This window comes from Prunus mume, linkage group LG4, assembly GCF_029339155.1.
Source record: "Prunus mume cultivar Tortuosa linkage group LG4, ASM2933915v1, whole genome shotgun sequence".
Classification (NCBI taxonomy): Eukaryota; Viridiplantae; Streptophyta; class Magnoliopsida; order Rosales; family Rosaceae; genus Prunus; species Prunus mume.
Window position 1 is genome coordinate 2,663,435 of NC_142701.1, and position 21,756 is coordinate 2,685,190.

The 21,756-nt window shown below is 37.6% G+C and overlaps 2 protein-coding genes and 1 non-coding gene across 10 annotated transcripts; all 3 read left to right on the plus strand.

The window, feature by feature from the left end:
• Positions 1-400: 400 nt before the first annotated feature.
• On the plus strand, positions 401-539 carry LOC148917656 (small nucleolar RNA Z247). The gene has a single exon (XR_016126515.1). It is a non-coding gene; the product is annotated as a small nucleolar RNA Z247 (small nucleolar RNA).
• Positions 540-8,129: 7,590 nt separating this feature from the next.
• Positions 8,130-17,502, plus strand: LOC103328544 (serine/threonine-protein kinase TIO-like). Of its 8 annotated transcripts, none has more exons than XM_016793658.2 (22): positions 8,135-8,432; positions 8,525-8,599; positions 8,665-8,757; positions 8,907-8,981; positions 9,100-9,192; positions 9,768-9,831; positions 9,939-10,023; positions 10,437-10,509; positions 10,592-10,660; positions 10,761-10,841; positions 11,032-11,134; positions 11,214-11,357; positions 11,645-11,783; positions 12,459-12,630; positions 12,936-13,034; positions 13,115-13,624; positions 13,822-14,982; positions 15,215-15,451; positions 15,985-16,128; positions 16,232-16,312; positions 16,551-16,739; positions 16,850-17,502. In XM_016793658.2, exons 1-22 carry the CDS (start codon positions 8,343-8,345, stop codon positions 17,093-17,095), a joined length of 4,023 nt encoding a protein of 1,340 aa, XP_016649144.2. In that variant the 5' UTR covers positions 8,135-8,342; the 3' UTR covers positions 17,096-17,502. The 8 variants fall into 8 exon arrangements, 7 of the variants coding, with proteins under 7 accessions (XP_016649144.2, XP_088907242.1, XP_088907245.1 ...); XM_089051116.1 differs by having other exon boundaries at positions 11,226-11,357; XR_016126363.1 differs by lacking the exon at positions 16,850-17,502 and having other exon boundaries at positions 8,130-8,432; positions 16,217-16,312; positions 16,551-16,597.
• A 1,188-nt stretch (positions 17,503-18,690) lies between these two features.
• Positions 18,691-19,690, plus strand: LOC103328538 (CASP-like protein 1C1). The gene is made up of 3 exons (XM_008230934.2): positions 18,691-18,863; positions 18,985-19,087; positions 19,216-19,690. Exons 1-3 carry the CDS (start codon positions 18,709-18,711, stop codon positions 19,447-19,449), a joined length of 492 nt encoding a protein of 163 aa, XP_008229156.2. The 5' UTR covers positions 18,691-18,708; the 3' UTR covers positions 19,450-19,690.
• The last annotated feature ends 2,066 nt before the right edge of the window (positions 19,691-21,756 follow it).

Below are 21,756 nucleotides of genomic sequence, written 5' to 3' on the forward strand. Positions count from 1 at the left end.
CAATTATTTATTGTGGAAGAATCTTTTTCTTCATGTTCTTCGCAAATACAAGCTCATTAGCCTTCTCACCGGTGCTGATCCGCGGTCGTCGAGGACAATTGTTAATGCTGTTGGTTGCATTGTTGATAATCCCGCCTTAGATCTATGGTATGATAAGGATCAATCACTCATGATCTGGATCATCTCCACTCTCTCGACGGATTTTTGCTATCTCATACGGTCGGCATTGAGTATTCACGTGATCTCTGGGAAATGTTGTAAAAATGTTTTACTGGAGTCTCTCGTGCAAATGTTCATAATCTTCACAAGATCTTCGTAATCTTGTCAAGGGGATCTGTCTATGGTTTCCTATCTCGCAATGATGAAGGAAATTGTTGATGGCTTGGGCGACGCTGGTCATCCACTAACTGATGATGATTTGGTGGCTTACATTCTTGCCGATCTCTATGAAGAGTATGATTCCTTTGTCACTTTTATTGAAATTCGTCGAGAGAAAGTTTCCTTTGATGAACTTCATGGTTACCTTCTCGGTCGTGAAGCTGCTATTCAAGCACAAACTCCGATCCAATTCCTTTGGACCTATAGAATCGTTTCATACTTATGCCGCCACTCCTCGTTCTTCACAGCACTTTTCTCACTCGCATGGTTCCAACAACTCTAACTCTCAGCATCGAGGTTTTCCTCACACTCATGGTCTACTTCCGTCATCGCCTTCCAATTTTGCCCCAAATTTTTCTTCTCCTCCACAATTTGGCACGCAAGGGTTTCACAGCCCCAATTTTTCTCGAAATTCGAGCCATGGGGTGGTAATTCCAATCCAGTAAGGTTCTTCTTCATTCAATTCTGCTGATTTTTCTTCTGGCCTTGTTCTTGTGTGTCAGTTCTGCAACAAGAAAGGTCATGCCGCTAACATTTGTAGCAAATTGGGCCGTCTGCTCAATGTTTATGGCAGTTCATCTTCTGGACCATTTATCAAGCTACTATGCTAATCCATAGTCTGCTGCTTCCTCTTCTTCTTGGATTGTTGACTCTGAATTTATGCAACAGCTCATGTGCAATAATGATATTATCCACAATTTGCTTACTAGGAACATAACTGACTTGAGTAAGACTCACAATCTTGCTCATAATAGGTTTGAGTTTATTCACTAATTTTTTTTTAGATTACCTTGTATAAGGTGTTGCAGAGGCTAATTGGTCTAAATTGAGACATAATAGTAGCATTTGTTACCTTCGGGACAAGAGAAATAAGCTTGTTGTTGAGGCTGTCAGGGAGGCAAGCAGTGGTAAAACAATCTTTGACCATAGAATATATTAGGGGTGCTTGCGGTTCGGTAATCACATTTTTACTCAAACCGCAAACCGACCGACTATTTGCGGTTTGGTGATTTTTGAAACCGCAAACCGACCGCTGCTTTTGGTTTACTACATTGTAAACCGCAAAATGCGGTCGGTTATCAAATTAGCGGTTTAAAACCGCGATGTTCTCAAGCATTTACAAAAATATAAATTCACAACCTAAATAAATAAATACACAACCTCAATTTCTCAAACATATATAAATTCACAATCTCATCAACTTCTCAAGTATTTACAACCTAAGAAAATTAAAGTTACAATTCCAAGCATTCCAATTAAAGTTAAACTTCTTAAGCATTCCAATTCCAAATCCTTTAAAGTTATAAACCAAAAGGAAAATGCAAAGCAAAATGAATTAAAGTTACAAAAAAAAAAAAAAAATTCAATTCAAAGTTAACTAAAGTTACAAACTAAAAGGAAAATACAATGCACCAATGGTACAAACGAAAGTTACAAACTCAAGTGTTGGTGGTGAGTGGATTTGAAGAACCCCGTTGTGTTGTTTGAGCACCAATGTTATTTACAAATAAAACAACATAGTGTAGTACATTTTATTATAAGAAGAAGCATAAATAACATTAGTATAAATAAACTAATTACTTACAAGTTGTCATATGTTTCATTTTCTTGTAAAATTCAACTTCATCATCCGTGCGGCTATACTTTGCGGTTTGCGGTAACCGCAAGTTTTGAAAATCAAATACCGAACCGCAACCGCAAATGCGGTTCGGTTTACGCGATTGCGGTTTTATTGCGGTAAATTGTCGGTTGATTTTTGCGGTTTTTCAGTTTTTCGGTTTAAAATGCCACCCCTAGAATATATGTCGGAGCTGCATAAGGACTAATTGTCATGGTAGAATTTAGCTGGGAATCCATTAGGCCCAAGAGCTTTAAGGCTGCCAATTGAAAACATGCTCATTTTTATATCATCGTCAGTTACCTCTCAGTTCAGGTTGTTCAAGTCCTCAGAGTTCAAAGTAGGAAAGAAATTTGGATGGTTATACATCTTATAAGTTCTGGGTTTTAGAAAGAATAGCTCATTGAAATGGAAAACCAACAAAGCATGCATGTCAGATTTATCAATGACCCAGACGTCATTGGTGTTCTTTAGTCTCTCAATTTTGTTTCTTCTTCATCTAACAATAGTAGATAGATGAAAACATTTAGTGTTTTTGTCACCTTCCCTAAGCCATGTGTTTCTCAATTTTTGGAGCCAAAGAAGTTCTTCTTGCTCTATAATCACATTAAGATCACCATGAAGAATTTTTTCCAACTCAATAAGAAAAAGATTATCCCTGTGGCAAAGATTTCTCTGAATAACATCAATCCTAGCCATAATCCTTTTTTTGTGTTGAAAGACATTGCCAAACACCTCATTGTTCAAGCCAGTGGGGGCCTTGGCCAGAGAAGTAGTTTTACAAACAATATTACCATGGGTATTATTCAAGGTAGTAGTGATAAAGCCCTTAAAGTCTTCATGAAGCATCCACATTGCTTGAAATCTAAAAATTTTAAATTCAGGTCTTGGGCACTGAGTAGAGTTCATGGATATCAGCAGAGGACAATGGTTAGACTTTATTTTAGGTAAATGTCTAACATATGCTCAAGGGAATGTTTGTCTCCAATCAATGCTACAAAGACCTCTGTCCAGTCTTTCCCAAATAGTTTCACCATGAATATTTTTCTTGCACCAAGTAAACTCAGTTCCAGAGAATCCAAGATCCATTAAATGGTTCCTACTAATCCAATCAGCAAGACTAGTTTGACTACGAGTGGGTATGCCTCCCTTTTTCTTAGAGTCAACAATAATCTTATTGAAATCCCCAGCCACAAGCCAAGGCAGTTTAGCAACATCAGAAACACCGTCCAAATAGGTCCAAAATAGACTTCCAAATTCCAGGGCAGGGGTGAGCGTAAACCACAGTTAAGAGCTATGAAATATTGTCATTTGTAATCAAAGATGTAATTGATTGGCTGGAACAAGCCACAATATTTAGTTGAACATTGTTGCAATTCCACAAAAGCCAAAGACCTCCTGAGAAGTCATTAGCATTGACAATGTAGTGATTAGTAAATCCCAGACTATTAAAAACATGTAATGCAAAGGATCTCAATACGATGTAATTGTGTAAGAGACTTGATTTTCTGGGTAAGAATTTATCCCCAGCACCTCTAACATTCTAGACCAGTATCATTGATAAATAATAAAATGAGGTAACAGGGAGAACCCCAAATTTAAAGAGTAGAGCTCATAGCCTCCACCAAGGCAGAAGTAGAGCCAACAACACCAGATTTTCCATCTATCATGGCTTTTTGCAGCCTGCCAGTCTCAATGGTAACGGTGTGGTGTAGGTGACTAACCTTAGTTTCATTTGGAATAACCATGTCAACCTGGTTGCTAGAGTTTGTCGAAGGGTGGTCTCGACCTTGCGTGGGAGCAGTGGATTGATAAATATTGGGGGGTCGTGCCCTGAGATAGTAGCAGGTTTGAAGAAGCTGGAGCCATTTGTCCTAGCAGTACTTAGGTACTTGTTGACAATACTAGAAAGACCACCTGAATTTTCCTCATGAATATCCAAATTGCGAACTTGATAACCATTTGATAGGTGAGTTTTCTTGGGGGCTGTGGCTTAGTAATAGGCTTTTTAATGTATAGACCAGCAGGGGCAACGAGATTGTCTGTTTTTATTAGACCCGAAGTAGAGTTGTCCTATTGTCCCTTTCCCTTATTAGAGATGTCACCCAAGATTTTCCTTTATCTACTACTTTGCTTTGATGTTTTTCATGTTTCTTCTTGCTAGTTTAGTCGAGTTTTTCAATCCCAACACTTGTAGGAGTAGGATGACTGTTTGTGCCTAAATAAATCACGGTCGTCAGAAGGGACCTCTTCTCGGCCGTGGCACTTGTTCATGGATTGAAACGGCCACGTTTCGTCAAACATTTAGCCTTTTCAAAAACAGAAGAAAAATACGAAGGCAGGATCTTCTCGGCCTCACAACCACGGCATTATGGGCCGAGGCCGAGGTCCATGAGAGACACGACCAAAGATACTATGGTCAAATCGCCATGTGGCCTCAGGGTCCCACGCCCCATTTAATGAAGTAGTGCCTCTGACCGCCACAGCAAAACCACTGGGTGCAAGAAGCATTTAATGCACGAGGGCAGAAGGAAGTGATTGAAGTCAGAATTTGATAACAGGAATCAGAGTGGTTAGGCACAAACATTCTCACAATGCATTCTCACAGGCTTGAGGTCAGATCACCAACCACTGGACCAGAGCATTAAATGCGTTCCCACGGCCAAGAGTGCAGAGCCCACGATCAGGGCGGTGGCCGAGATTTGTCGAGATTTATGAGGGTCACACCGCCATGCTTCACGATCCCAAATGCCGATTTGACTACCCACTTGCCTCGATCAGACTCCACCATGTAGATATTTTCAAGCCATCAGGCAGATCTTTTTTCAGCCTCGATTGGCCCTCCAGGACTCCTTCTATAAATACTAAGCTCAAGACCACGTTCAAAGGGTTCAAACACCAAACCAAATGCCTCCCACAGAGCAACTTATATTTTCTGTAATGCACTTTCAATACCTTTATTTGCTTTCTTAGGAGTAGTGGTAGATTGTAAGGAAAATCCATTCATCAATATATCATACAACCCTTGATTTTCAAGGCGCCGGAGCACCACTTCTGTTACCTTCTCACTCACCCCATATATCATACGACCGTCGCTCTCTGAGCAACGCGCCGGAGCACCGCCTAAAACCCGCCACCAACACCACCATTAAAACGGCCTTGTAGCTCGGCCGTGAACCTGACCGAGATTCGTTCCTCACTTGGTCACAATCGTTTGATTAGGAATCAAACGCAAAACAAACGCAACATTTAAAACCATCTTTTACCCGAACCTCATCATCACTTCGACGCACGGTAAACCGTGCTAGCACACCCGCGCACAACCGCACCGCATCCAAAAGGAGGACGTCACGTGTTGACGCACATCTCCTCGGCCCGAGCACCGGCCGCGAGATTTGCGATGGACCAACAATGACACAGGTTGTGGGTCAGTAGTATAGGGTTGCAAGGTAGTTTCCTCGGAATCAGGTTAGGACCCATGAATGTATATATGTAGAAATCAATGTTGTTGTCTCTCCCCCAATTTTGGCTTCGTATTGAAACCCAATTTTGAGCTCGTAATGTTGTAGGGGTGACCTCCCCTTTCTCAACCATCTCTTGATTTCGGCCGCTGATCTTCCGCCACCCCACATTTTTCCGATTGATCCATGCTGGCAAGATTTGGCGTTGGTGAATGGGTTGCATCAGCATGAAGCGGGTGACTACCTTGGCATCTTCTCGTTTCGATTACTTAGTCAACATGGCCGACAATGGCTCTGTCGTTCTGGAGCCTTCTTCTTCTTCCTTGAAGAACAAAGCTACCACTACACCAACAACAACAGTAAAATCAACCAATCCAAATCCATATCAAAACCTAAGTCTAATTGAAATTCTTCCTATTTTAAGAAAATTGATAGTAAGAAGAACGTTCAACGGTAACACTGTGTTTTTTCAAGGGTATTTTAGGAATAATGGTGGGTAAAAAGATAAGATTGTGTTTTTTCAAATTTACATGCTGAGTGGAAAGATAAGGTGGGTTAGGAAATAGGACTTCGGGGGCGGAAATAGCAACACTCTAAATTTGGTGTCTTCCATCAAAAATTTACCGTGTTATGTAGGGTGTATTATTGTGTTGATTTTCTTCCCTCCTAAAATGTGCTTATTTGATGGAATTTATTGCAAATTTGTCTACTCACATATTAATCCTCCTAATTGTTTTAAATTTCAACTTGTTTCACACACACACACACACACATATAAAATCCGTTGGAAACATAATCCCTAAAATTAAAGAAATAATTATTCAACATTAAATAAAGTTTTTTTTTTTTTAAACGTTAAATTGAGTTGCAAATTTTGTAGGTACATTATCTTAGCCTAAAAAAGAACGAATTGTAGGTAAGTTTTTAGCCATAAAAGACACATTGAGTTGCAAATTTGAATTGCAAATTTTGTGAAATATAGATAACTTTCATATTCATATAAATACACCTAAGTCCTGAGCATCTCCAAGGGAGTATGTAAAGGCTCAGGATCTAGACAACTTTGTAAACAATACATGCCATATTGATACCAAATACCACCCCCAACATATATTCATATTGAATATATATATATATATACATATATTTGAGACATGTTGAATATAGTTTCTATGATGTACATATTAGGTTAGGTTAAAAGTCATGTTAATAGCTCAGATTATCTCTACAAGCCGATCCCATCAAAGGACACCATGTGGCCACAACAAACCAGGTTGCTTGCACACCGGCTAGTCGGAATACAATGAAACAGAGATTGGACCAGTGGTTGGGTGTTTTGGGTACTTACTCGATCACCAGGGTGCTCTATTCCAACTAGAAGTGCATGGATGATCGGCAAGCCTAACCTAACCCTTGTCAAATTGATCACTACCGCCCTTGAGATGGATAGACCTGACAACCAAGAAGGATCAGTTAATGCACATCCCATCCTCAAGCAGGTGTCGCTTTACCCTTCGATCTCTGAGAAAACAAGTTGGTGATAGAAATAGAGCATTTAATACACCTCTCATCCTTGTTTTCCTATCACTTCGCCACCTAACCCCTGTCATAAAGTAAGGTGATCAGAAAACAGAGCATTAAATGTGATTCAAACTTAGGAAAATAAAGAAAAGACATATCCCATAAAATATATGGGTCTCTTCTTTGCCCCCTATAAATACCCCTCACCTATCTCTAGACGAAGGTAATAAATATTCTCACTGTGGAAACCCTATATCCATTTCTCTCCAGTTCATGTTAGTTTCTGACTTAACCATCGAGGGATTTGAACTGGGAACAATCCTAGTCTGCTCTTATTCTGATATTGTTCCAAATGCGCAGATCTTCCTTAGGAGATTACTCATCTACGTGGGTAAACACGAGCTTAGGTTCCAGTGGCGGAGCTAGAAAATTTTAACAGAGGGGGCACCTCATATTTTGAAATAATTTTTTTTAGAGTGACAACCAAACTAATTACAAAATCCCTAGTTTTAATTTCTATACTTCATTATTTTACATGTTATATTAACTATCTACTCATTATCGATCCTAGCAAAAAATCAAATGAAATATATTTTATAAAAAATACTCACAAAGAAAATTTGAACGATAATTTATCACTATAAAATCAAGAGTCGAAGCAATAAGAGATATTGAAAGGGCAGCAATGATAGTGAGAAAGGAAAATAAGAGAAAAATACAAAGAGAGAAATAAAATTTGGTTAAGAAAAGTACGATTTTATTAAGAAGATAATAGCCTCAATGAAGATTTGAGAGGGGGCACATGCCCACCCTGGGCCTTAGCTCCCTCCGCCATTGGATTCTAGCCCAGATCCCAAGTCTCCTATACGAGAAGGATACGTGGTTTACAAGTCATATGCATGGGAGAGAATTGAAATTGATTAGGATTTGAATTGTTAGAAACATAATCCCTAAAATTGAGGATATAATTATTCAACGTTTAAATCAAAAAATAGCATTACGGATATGCTATAAATTAGGAACTGTTATTATGAAGAATTTTTTTTTTGTAACATTCGTTCACAAAACTTGAATGTGCATGTGGTATCGAGTTTATGCCTTTAAAAAAAATATATAACATTAGTTCAGATGCCAAATTGGCTGAAAATTTAGTTTAGGTAAGTTCGATTAGGGTGAAAATAAAGCGGGCGGGAAAAATCCAAAAACAACCTCTCTCTCAGTTCCACTCTCTCAGTACCAATTTCAAAACTCTCTTCGCTCGCCCTCTCTCTCTAATCTCTGTTTCAGGTTCAGATTTTAGATTAATGTTATGGTTGTTGAAACCTAGATTTGCATCAATTTTTTACTAAACCTAGATTAAAAAGATGGGTGTCGAGGGCTACCATGTGATTGAGCTTGTAGGCGAAGGTTCATTTGGGAAGGTATACAAGGGAAGGCGGAAGTACACTGGTCAGGTAGGAAACCCTTTTGCACACCTAATTTTTCCTTCTCAAATTTTCTTCCTTTTCGTTTATGCGGCGGTTCATTGTTTTTATCACTGCTTCAGACAGTTGCAATGAAATTCATCATGAAACATGGGAAAACCGACAAAGATATTCACAATTTAAGACAAGAAATTGAGGTATTGGACTCATTTATCATCTATGATTGATATTTTTCTGATATTCACCGTTCCTAAATGTACAGATCCTAAGAAAGTTGAAGCATGAGAATATAGTTGAAATGCTTGATTCCTTTGAAAGCCCACAAGAGTTTTGTGTTGTCACAGAATTTGCACAAGTACGGATCCCATTTTTCTTCACTATGACTGCTTTAATTTATCTATACTATCTTGTTATTTTGGAAACTCTAGCACATGCATAGGGATATCAACGAATTCCTTGATATGTAGAGACACATTAACTATTAACGAATTCCTTGATATGCAGGGTGAATTATTTGAAATTGTTGAGGATGATAAGTGCCTTCATGAAGAACAAGTTCAAGCAATTGCAAAGCAGTTGGTAAAATCTTTATCACGAATTTGGGTTCCATCTCAATTCTTTATCATGTTTGACTGTTTAGTCTTTCACGTTGTGAATGACAAATATAGTAAGCTTTCTTTGTTATTGAATTTCACAGGTGAGAGCACTGCATTATTTGCATTCCAACCGTATCATCCATCGTGACATGAAACCACAAAACATTCTCATTGGTGCTGGTTCTATTGTTAAGGTTAATTCTACTGATAATCTCAATATGTTAAATTTATGAACAATTGAAGCAAATTAATTGATTTTCTTAAGTAATCTTATCGTTGTTGCTGTTTTGTCTGCTCTTTATACTTTATACATGTGGTGTGCTGTTTAGAAGAGATAGATAAGGTGGTTTAAAATAAACTTCATCTATGTTTAAAACATGTATAATGATTTGCCTGTTTAGAACTTTCAGTTTACCCACTTTATGAAAAATAGAGGTTTGCTTTTGCCTTATGATCATTAGTTCAATGTGGTTGATATTTGGAGTAACTTCTCAAAGTTGAGTACCTATGTCTTTCTCATGTCCATTGTATGAACTATGGAACTATGTAAATTACTTTCATAGCGGAAAATGACTATTGTACTATTTTCTTTATAGTTATTTATTATGTTATCATTTATATTACTATCTATTTATGTTGTTAAGTTCTCATGGTGAGATATTTAAGTAGTTCCTTGTGTTCCTGGTAGAGCTTATACAAGTATTTTTATGTAAGTGCATAAGTGCATATTTGGTATCAGATAACTTTTAAATTATTTTGTTTGTCACAGCTCTGTGATTTTGGGTTTGCACGTGCAATGTCCACAAATACTGTTGTTTTGCGATCCATTAAAGGTTAGCTTACAATTCTAGATTACCTGTTAGGAAACTCCCCGAAGATCCTGGAGGAATTATGGTACTTTGATTGCCCATTCAGTGAAGTTTTCATTAATGTTCATTAGGTACTCCTCTATACATGGCACCTGAACTAGTACAGGAACAACCCTACAATCACACCGCAGATTTATGGTCTCTTGGAGTAATATTGTATGTTGCATCCCTACTTTTATCTTTCAAAGAACAATATTTCTTTGAGTTTCTATTCTACTGTTCTACTTCTGGTTTGTTAGATTTTGACTCTTGTTATAATATATTTCTGCACTTCAATAACTTAGTTCAAGAGGATTTCTAATTTAATCTATTCATTCACGTTATGTGCTTTCTTTCCTTATTTCTTTTTTAGTCTGGCTGACGTGTAAGGTTTCATAAAGGAACTGTTTGCAATTTTCCATATATCATAATCAAAATATAAATATAGTTTTGATTGCAAATTCCGCAGCCTATTTGGTTTGCTCCTTCTTCTCCCTTATTTTTTTTCTTTTCTTTTTGGTTGCATATTTTTTCTTTTCTATTTCCCCATATTTGTTATATTTTGTTTTTTGGGGTGTACTCAACAACAGATATGAATTATTTGTTGGCCAGCCTCCTTTCTATACAAATTCTGTATATGCACTCATCAGGCACATTGTTAAGGTACATGTAATCAAATTTTTGTATGAGTTTTGTTAGGTATGTCAGTTACGGCATAATCTAATGCTACTTTGAAATGTTGCAGGATCCAGTTAAATACCCTGACAACATGAGTCCGAGTTTTAAAAGCTTTCTGAAGGGATTGCTCAATAAGGTTGTTGTAATTTGAAATGCATGGCTTTTCAGTTGAAAATTTTCAATGTTTATCTCTGCCAGCTTCCATTATTAACTGGTGTTTTTATTCTTGAGAGCAGGTACCTCAAAATCGATTGACTTGGCCAGCTCTTCTTGAACACCCATTTGTTAAAGAGACGTCTCATGAACTGGAGGCTAGGGTAGTGATAATGCATCTACATTTTCCATGTTTGCTTTTATAAAGTTTAAAATAGTAAAAACCTTATATATTGTTTCACAGTGTTTTAATATAACATGACATCAAGACAATACCAGTTCTTTGTCTTGTATTCACAGAGACATTTGTCTAGATATCTAGTTCTAACTGTGCAATTATTAAACCTTTTTCAGGAAATGCGTTCTGCAACTGCTGCAGAAAGAGGCTGTGTTGCTGCATGGAGGCGTGAAGGAGACACAGTTCAAACATCAGTTGGTTTGGCTGTTTCTTCTTCTGGTAGTTACTTTTTTCCTTACTTCAAATGATTTCTTTTTCTTTCGTCTGTCATTAACTGATTACCATGTCATATGTAAAGTCAACTCTACAGCTTCTTCAGAGAACAACAGTAGAATAAGTTTTCAGAATGATGCTCAATCAGACATTTATGACTGCATGACAGTCAATTCTTCCCCAAATGAGTTCCCAGGATTTGCAAATCTTAAGGAAGTTAAACAGTCAGGTATGTGAAGCTTTCATAACAAGGAAGATCGTCTGATTCTATTTTGAAAAGGAAGTGGAAACCTTTTGATGGAGCTACAAAGTTGATGTTCCTGACCCTCTCTTGATTGTCCGTGTGTCACACATATGTCAAGATTAAGAATTTGATTAAATTAATTTTGTATATCATGCTTGAGGTCCTGGATCTGTGTTCATTAATGGAAAAGCATAAGCATTGCAGTTATTACTTCATAAGTTTATACATGATGTTGCTATTATGAGGTGAGCTTAAGTAATGTTTTGCTTCAGGTTGCCAAATTTTAGACAGATTGGAAAATAACTCTGGTACAGTCAAAGGTGCACAAGTAATTGGTCAAGACAATGAAGCATTAGCACAGGTTTTGCTACCACTAAAAAGATGTTCCCAAGGATCCCTAGATTCTTCCTGGTAAAGCTGAATTGCACTCTTCTACTAAATACAGTGTAAAATTTTGTTTCTTATTCTCCTGTCAAGTTATTTTTGGAACCATGCTCTACACACTCGGTGCAGAATGCTTTGACCGCTTCTGTAAATGATGATAGCTTAAGCTCTTTTATTTGTTTTAAATGGTCCATAACATGTTTTATTCTTATTTTTAAATTAACAGATCTCCTAGTAGCTAGTCAAATGATGGGCAAGAAAACAAGTGTAAAGTCATTCTTATGTGTACTGTTACCAACAAGAACTATGGCAGATTAGTGTATATATAGGCATAACAATTTTACATAGTACTGCTCCATTTGGGGTTGTTTTTTTTTATAGAAGTGAAACAGTTGTATTAAAAGAAGAACAAAACACAGAGGGTGGGATAAGGCATCCACAGCCAAACAAGACAAGAAAACAAAAAACTAAACCGAAACAGAGAGAGGAGGAAGCAGCACAGAAGAGAGAAGCACACTCTTGCTTCACAGCTGCTACCAAGTTCAACATAATAATAGAATATTAGGATTGTTATATACAGCTCTTGGAACTCTTGGAATTTTTTTTTGGTCAATGCTGGTTCTTTATTTTTTGGACAATGATATGACCAGATACGTACCAAATTTTTATCTGAAAGACTTGGTTGTTGTCATATTTATACAGGGATCAAGATATTCTTAATTCTAACCAGTCTTTGAGAATCCTTTCAAATTTAGTTGCAGCTGGTGCCATCCATTCCAGTGCGCTGCTTGATGAAATTATACATGAACTTCTTGTTTACACTGGCGTCATTGTGAGCATGGAAACTTCTGAAATAAATGAGTTAAAAGCAAAGGTATTAGAAATTTCTTACTTCTAATCTTTGTCTGCACATCCCAATGGCCTTATGCTTGAAATTGGTTTTTCCATTGGCTGTCAATAAATTACTGTGCTTTTTGCAGACTTCGAATTGTACCTTTATCAGGCTTATCTGTTCTAATCCTTGCATCTGCACACTGCACCTCTCAATATCCATTAACATTTCGAAAAAGAAAAAAAAAAGGATTCTAGGCTATCATGTCCTCCATCCCCTGCCATGTCTACTTTAACTTCTGAAATGTGTTTTCTATATCTTTTGCAACTTTTAATTTACTTTTGCAGAGCTTCTCAGTAATTAAACTTTTGGTAGACAATGCCGGAAGTGGCACTGGAGACTCATATTTCAGGCACTGGGTTGCTTTAACTGATATTTTTTCACAGGTGTGGTTCTTTTTAATATGGTACATATTGCTTTATGGATACAATTCAAAGGTCCTGTTCTCATCTTGTTGAATGTGTAGGTTGTTGGTTGCAGTGATGATGCATCTGGAAGAGTTCTGTATGCGTCAGTTGCTTGCATTACTGTAGTGTTAGCAAGAGTCACTCAGGGCCTTAAAGCATGTTCTGATCTTAATGGAACGTTGAAACGTATTTTGGATCGCGCTAAAACATCTGGTCTAGTGGATCAACTTTGTCTCTGCTTAGTTACTGCAGGGTCAAGTCTTATTTCAGGTTCTTCAAATATGCTGTGTGCAGCTTGTGAAGCATGTAGGGCTATTTGGTTGCTGATAGATGCATCTGAAAAGATTTCTACAAAAAGAAATGCCTATTCATTTCCCCTAACCACTTTGCGCAGTCCTTCACTCCAATTTGACATTAGGGATCAAGGTCAAAGTTCATTAATTGACACAGAATCCGCAGAACTTGTTGCTGCAGTGACTGGAGCATTCCTTAGATCAGAAGCAGTACAGGTTGCTATCCATTATTGCCTTCATCAACGACTTGAGGCTTCACTGTATGCTAGCATTCAGGTGTTTCTCTCATCCTAACCATGTTAAGAAAATTTCTCTGCCCATGTAAACAGCCATTTATGTGTTAGTCTTTCAAAATTGTAAATAATGAGATGTCAATTATCTTGGAAAATTTTACCATAAATTTTCAATTACCATTTGTGCCCACATCTCCATAATTTGACATAAAGGACTGCAATTTTTCTTCCATGTTTCAGCTGTTGTTGAGGTGCTGCTTGCATAATGGAAGTGTTCCCGGTATGCTCTGTGGCCTGCCTAGTTCCCTACCTGTAACTACTGTTGTCAGTGATGGGGGTGATGGAACCATTATTTCAGAGATATTCTCTTTGTTGTCTTTGTGCATTTCATCTCAAAATAAAGATCTACAAGCAATGGAGACAACCAACTTCAAGTGCAAATTAACCAATCCCACTACCTTCGTTCTGCATTCATGCCTCATCCTTGCAATAATTGCACAATGTTTGAAGGCCACTGGTAGAAATTCTGCATTATTTATGTTGACAACCTCCCCAAAGAAGCAGCTTTCTCGACTTTCAGTCCTTGCTCATCATTTTTCTTGTGATGAGACCACAAACACTTCCTTTCAAACTCATACTGCATCAGCCATGCTGGCACTGGCTTCCATATTGTCGCTTGAATCTGGAGCTTCTGTTGGCTCATCTGTCTCCGAGGTAGCAGTGCCTTTGATTCCTCGAAGTACCACACTATGTGAATACCTCAAACTTTCATCAGACAATGGAATTGAATTGGGTCCTAATGACACCAATGGTGGTCTCTCATACTGGCATGGTCTTAGGGATGGATGTGTTGGCTTGCTGGAGTCCAGACTGAGGTGGGGAGGACCCTTATCCATAAAACAGCTGTGTGCAAGCAATATACCTCTGCTTCTAGTCAGTTTGTTAGCCAAAAACCAACAAAATGTATCTCGACAAGAAGTTGACAGCACAAATGATCAAGTTGGGCTTTCCCCTATAGGAGTTGTGTGGACAATATCGTCAATATGTCACTGTCTCTCAGGTGGAGCCTTAACTTTTCGTCAGGTTCTGCTCAGAAGTGATCACATCAAGAACATCTCTGACTTGATATCTGATATGCATCTCAAGCTTGTAAAGTCCTGGGTTGGGCCTGGTGGAGGGAAGGATGGTGTGAGAGATATAATAAATACAGTAATTGATCTCTTGGCATTTCCTTTTGTGGCCATACAGAATGCTCCAGGATTTCCATCAGCCACAGCTTCAGTGAACAGCGGGGCCATTCTCAACATGGGTTCACCAGGTGTGAGAGTTGGCATGGAAGACAAAGACATGGTGAAAGTAATTGAGGAAGACCTGGGAAAGTATATTAAAAACCTTTTGGAGGTTAGGTCTTCTTTCCTTTGTTTTCCTCTTTGTGGGCCCAGTGGCTGGGTTCGTTTAGATTCTTTTCCCAGGATGGTGTTGTGAGATACTTGACATTATCGTTTGGAGGATACACAGCATATAGCTCATTATTTTATTAGATATGCAGATTGAGTTAATTTGCTGAATCTTGATACCATCATGTACTCAGGTGATTATATGTTTCTCATTCAATTGCTTCTGAAGTTTTCAGGTAAGAGTGCCAGGCATCATTCTTCGATGTTTAGAGCATCTGGAGTTAAAGGATATAGGAAGGCCTGTGGCCTTTCTTGCTAAAATGATTGGTCACCAACCATTGGCACTTCAACTTGTGCGTAAAGAAGGCTTGTTGGAGCCTACTAGAATGAGAAGATTGCTCAATTGTTCAAGCCCAAGAGAAGTGGTGCTGGATGTTCTGATGATTGTTTCTGATTTGGCTCGCAAGGATGAGGTCAGATTTGGTTTTGATTGAATAATCGTTGCTGCATGAAACATCCTGGGTCAACATATGTTCTCCTTTCCTTTTTATTATAAAATGTCCGAGCTATGGAAGGAACATCGTATTGTTTAGGGGAATCCTTGTCTTCTAGGTAATACCAAACAATATTGACGTCAGATCTTGTTGGATTCTTGTCTTCCAGATATTTCCCCTTAAGTTCCTCAAATATTTAAGCACAATAGTCAGATTTCAGTGGTCTTTTTTTCTCGTCTATGTGGTATTGCATCCTCAGTAATTTAAATTTTTTTTTTTATTAATACCATTTTAATTTCTCTCAAATTTTATGACATATTTCGGGGACCTGTACTTGTGATTAGACATCTCCAAACCCAATTTCATATACTTTTTGAGAATGGGTATCTAATATTCACTTGATTTTGTTTTGTCCCGTATTTGACAGTCTGATAAACAAACCATTAAATGGAAGAAGAGTAATGCATAAAACAGTTCTTGTTTTCTTATTATTTCTTACTTTTGGTGTTTAGGGATTCTATGGATGTATTAACGGAGCTTCTGTACTGGAGTTCTTCAAGGAATTTCTTACCCATGAAGATCCCAATGTGCGGTCAAAGGCTTGCAGTGCTCTGGGGAATATGTGCCGGCACAGCTCCTACTTTTATAGTGCCCTAGTAAGTAGTGAACAATATATTGTTTTAAGGTTCTGTCAATCTATACATATGAAGGAGGTTGTATTGCTATTTTGGTATCTTATAACAGAATATGATGATATAGGCAAGGCATCAAATTATTGGCCTCCTTATTGATCGATGCTCTGATCCAGACAAACGGACACGAAAATTTGCTTGCTTTGCTGTAAGTTCTCTTGCCATGCAATATTGCTTTCAGCTGTCTGTTGCAAGCCTATTCTTTTTCAGCATGCTATTAAGAAAATGTGTCGACCTTAATTGTTTAACTCGGTTTCTTCCACAATAAACAAAATTATGTAACTTTGGTTTTTGGGCTGAAAACATATGTAGAGTCAGTCCCAAAGAAATAGAAAGAAACATATGCGGCCTTGCAGATATGCAGCTACTTATCTCTCTCTCTGCAGATTGGGAATGCTGCCTACCATAGTGACATGTTATATGATGAGCTACGAAGATCTATACCCCATCTTGCCAAATTTCTGGTTTCAACCGAAGAAGACAAGACTAAAGCAAATGCTGCAGCTGCACTAAGCAATCTTGTCCGCAACTCCGACAAACTTTGTGAAGATATTGTATCTAAGGGAGCCATGCAGGTTTGTGGCCTTGATGCCCTTCTGTTTTAGATAATTTAAGTATCCATGATTTTGGAAATTGAATCACTTTGCAATGAAATTCACTTGTGAGGTGTTTATATACGTTGCAGTCTTTACTGAAGTTGGTGGCGGACTGTTCAGTGGTAGCACTGAACCCAGGTAGGAAAGATTCGGTAAATGAGTCACCTCTGAAAATAGCTCTCCTTTCATTGGCAAAGATATGTTCGCATCCGCCCTGCAGACAATTCCTCCGTTCATCAGAGTTGTTCTCAGTGATTGGACGGCTTCGGCAATCTCCAGAATCAAGAATCGCCAATTACGCCACTGACATTATCACCAAAGTTGCTGATTCCTGATCCTCAAGCACCAAAGCAAAGTTATTAGTTACCGTCAACGATACAACTCCCATAAGCTTCGTTACCACTGATCAGCTGTGTCCATCACAGTCAAGAAAGTTTGCAGATTATGGGTTATGATGCTAAATTACCAACACCTGTCGTCATCATTATCATTCAAGAATATTGAAGTGGATTCTGTTTAAATGTCTGTGGCACTGTTCATATTGAACCCCTTGACTTGAGGGTTAGGAGCTGGAATTGTGAGAGAAACTCTCATGCAACCACCGTTAGTGGTAACGAAGCTTATGGGAGTTGTATCTTTCAACTTCTCCTCTCATGTGATCTCTTCGAATTTTCTCCTCCCTGCTCCCATCTTGTTCATAATTTATGGGTTTTATTGTTCATTAATACCTCCCTTTCGGACATGTCTTTTCTTTTCTACATCACACTTACAGGAATAGACTTAGACAAACAAGTGGGGTGGGGCGAGTTAAAATATTAGCTTCGTAAATTGAAAAATTATATTGAAGGGCATGTGATCAAAATTTAACGAAATTTGGAGGAATTTGACAAAAATTAAAGAGTTCTCAAATTGCTCTGAATTGAAAACTACAATGCTAAAATTGAAACTACGAAGACCAAAGTGGTAAAACCGACAAGCTACATAGACCAACAGTAAACTTTTTTGTCTTGAATTTTTGTATTAATATTTACATAGATGGACCTAGCTAGAAACTTTTTCTTTTCTTTTTATAATTTAATCAATTGGGATGTGGACTTAGAACTTAGACGCTTTAATAAATTAAAGAGTTCTCAAATTGCTCTGAATTGAAAACTACAATGCTAAAATTGAAACTACGAAGACCAAAGTGGTAAAACCGACAAGTTACATAGACCACATACATTGTGAACACAGGTTGACACCTCCATGGGAGAAGGCTTCAACTTTCCAGTATACACATAGCTCAAAAAAACCAAGAAGGCTTCATATCCAACATCGCCATAAGGCAGCAAATCACTCATACAGTACTTTGGTCTGCTTTAGGGTTTAGGGTTTAGGGTTTAGGGTTTAGGGTTTTGTATTAATATTTACATAGATGGACCTAGCTAGAAACTTTTTCTTTTCTTTTTATAATTTAATCAATTGGGATGTGGACTTAGAACTTAGACGCTTTAGTTTTGAGTTTCAAATATACCTTAAATTCTGTATGGTTGAACTCCTAAATCTGCCCAACTTTACGACACAGCTCTTTTTCAGATTACCCACATCAAGATAGATTAACCTACATGAGAAAAAGGACTTGTATATTATCCCCAACTAATTACGTTTCACCAAGTGATATATAAGTTTTTCTCCATTCATTCGTAGACAACAAATTATCACCATTGGCTACACTTGAAAAGTCTAATCTTACAGCATAAGTAGATGAACTTCTACTGGACTGTGGTGGTGACAGTTGAGAATTTCAACTAACAAAAGACAAAGTATGAATCCGTACACCCCCTCATTTTCCTTCCTAACACTCTACCCCACATAGGCTTCCATACAAAGCAGCATCAACCTCTTTGCGTATTTCAAAGCCAAGCTATAGCTATTTCCTTGTGCACCCAAAAATCTCATTGTAGAATCCATGGCCAATACAAAGAGACTCTGCACCCTTGTGTTAAGGCTCATGGCTGTGGCTGCTACCCTTTCGGCCGCCGTTGTCATGGCTACAAGCCATGAGAGATCCAACGTCCTTGGATTATCTTTTGAAGCAAAGTATAACCATACACCAGCCTTCAGGTATAAGTTATTCCTAATTATCTCTTCTTTGTTTTCTTTTCTGGGGTTATAGACTCGCATAATTGCACATTTTCTTCAGATATGTATCTATGCCTGTTGCTGATAGCTTTATCTTTTATAGGTACTTTGTAATTGCAAATGCTATCGTAACCGTATACGGGTTTCTGGTCCTTTTTCTTCCTTCTAAGAGTCAGCTATGGAGACTAGTCGTGGCCTTGGATATGGTAAATATGATCTTATATATAACATTTCTTTAGAAATGTTTCTGTTTTGATTTATATGATCTTTTTGGTGAAAGGAGTTGGCAAAGGACTTATAAACTAAGCTGCAGTTAATTTGTTTGAATCATCAGGTGCTCACCATGTTACTCACCTCAGGCATTTCAGCAGCTTTGGCTATTGGCAGTGTGGGCAGGCATGGAAATTCATATGCAGGCTGGCTGCCCATTTGTGGCCAAGTCCCCAAATACTGTGACCAAGTGAAGGGAGCTCTGATCGCAAGCTTTGTTGGCCTATTAATATATGCTGTGCTGCTTCTTTATGCCATCCACGATGTCCTAGATCCTCTCTTGTTGCATAAAACTTAGGTTCTGATCAAGGGGTCAAGATCTCACTCAATCGTATCCCCTTTCTCAGTGAGTTATAGAAGACAGAGAGACAGCAAAATAAGTAGCCTGTACCATTACTAATTGATCATCATGCGCACGCATCAGGATTGAAATACACATTTTTCATGTAGAACATGTTTTGACTATCGGGCTATAAGTTAACTCATTTACTCATATATTAATCTAGACAGAACAATATCATAATTTCCCTTTGGATTAACTCCATTGTACTTTCCGCATAAAAAAAAAAACTCCATTGTATTTTCCTGAACCTTTCAAAATTAAAAGTTTTTAGCAAATTACAGTTGTGAGTTAGGCTAGTTCGTTAGAATGGTGTGTTTGGCCCCTTTGTATCCGAATCCGAATCCCCCTCCCATAAATTAAAGTAATTTCAAACATCACTTTTAAAAAAGCGATGAAGTTTTTAGCAAATAATTCACAATATTAAAATGAGTACAGAGTATATACTTGCATTTTTACAACTTTAGATCTATGACCTTAGTCATGTTGGGTGTACCTAATCTTTAGGTTTTTCTAAAAGTAACATCAGACAGAGGAATAGGGGCACAAGAAAAAGTCAAAAAGCCCGGGAAGGAACATACATAGGTTGACAAATGCCAAAACCAAGCGAAAATAAAAGCAAGTTACATAAGACTAACGGTAAGAGATGGCAAAGCATTTGCCTCACCAACTAATTAAAACGAGAAACCATTACAACACAGTCCTTAAACCATCGAAGTTCTATGACAGTAAAGGTTGGAAAAATGATCTACCAATTGCCAAATTTTATTGAAAAAAGTCCGAGTTAGAATTCTCCCCTTTGATAATTTAAAAAACAGTCAAAATATTACAATTAATTAAAATATGTTTGAAGCTGTTGGAAACAACATAATTACGTAATATTCATGGACCTGGATTCGATGTTCTAAAGTTAGGTTATACCCAATGAGGCTTTATTTGGGGCTCAACCATCACAAGACTCCTATAAATACAAACTCTCTTTAAAAAGGCATTCTCAATAGTGCAAACTTTGGGGCTCTAAAACTTGAAGCCCAACTGAAGTAGTAGTTGCTTGGTTGAAGCCCTTGAAACCAAGTGGGTCTCACAAATTAAAAAAAAGCTGAAGCAAATTTAGGTTTTAGCAAAAAAAAAATTTCACTTTTGGAAAAGTCAAAGCTTTAAAAAAAAAAAAAACCTCTCAACTTTCAAATCAAAGACATGCAAATATAAAAGATTCTTAGGAAATCCAAAAATAAATAAGGGCAATTTTGTCATTTTGGCTTCTTTTAATTTTTTTCTCCTTTGTGTTTTTCAAAGTCTTTCCCAAAAAGCTGTAGCCCACCTTTTTCAGTCTCTCACTTGCCTTGCCATTTATTTGTTTTGTCAACAACATGCTTACTCAGCATGCTAAACCAAAATGTTGTGCATCTTGTTTTAATTTAACCATGTTGTATCGTATCTATGAAATAAAATGTTGATTTCCAAATATTATCCAAATTTTAATTTTTTGTTGTTGAAATGTTCACCAAAAAAAAAAAAAAAAATCCTAACATACCATGAACAAACATTAAAGTTAAATAGTTAACCAAAAAAAATAAGCCACATAAATCAAATTACATTATAAAAAAAATATAGAGCCCGCCATGAATATAAGGTCTCCCATTATAGGAGATATTCCTTTAGAGTCTCAAATATTCCATCAGAGCTCTAAATGAGGCTCTATAAACCCTTTTTAGGCCATCACCAACCCAAGGATTCAAATCCAAAATATTGCTCAAAATCTCTTCCAACCCAAGAAAATGAAGGACTCAAAATTTGAGAAAACCTAAATATGGGTCCAAGTATTGCTTGGACCCAACACTATTTAATGGAGCCCACTGCACATCTCAAACAACCCATGTGCAAAGATTCTGACGTAAGGCCCACCTCCAAATTTGCAGCTTGCTTTTTGTCTTCTCTTTGCGCCACTTGTCGCTATCTCATGGAGTTGTCATTGGAATCCAACGGTTTCAAATGTTGCTTGTTTTTTTTTTTAATGTACATTTAACTTAAATCAACGATGAGGATTAAATCTATGCTATTTTAATGGTGTTTGGGCCTAATTTGGCACATCCAATATAAGGAAATAGAAGCCCATCTTGGTTCTTAGCAGCCACCAACATTTCTTTGAAATTGGCCCAAGAATACACATTCAGCTCAAAACATTGAAGGCTCTAGTCCAGGATCTACCCGGAAGATGAAAACTTGGGCTTGAAAAAGGAAATCACCCTATAGCCTCAAACTAGG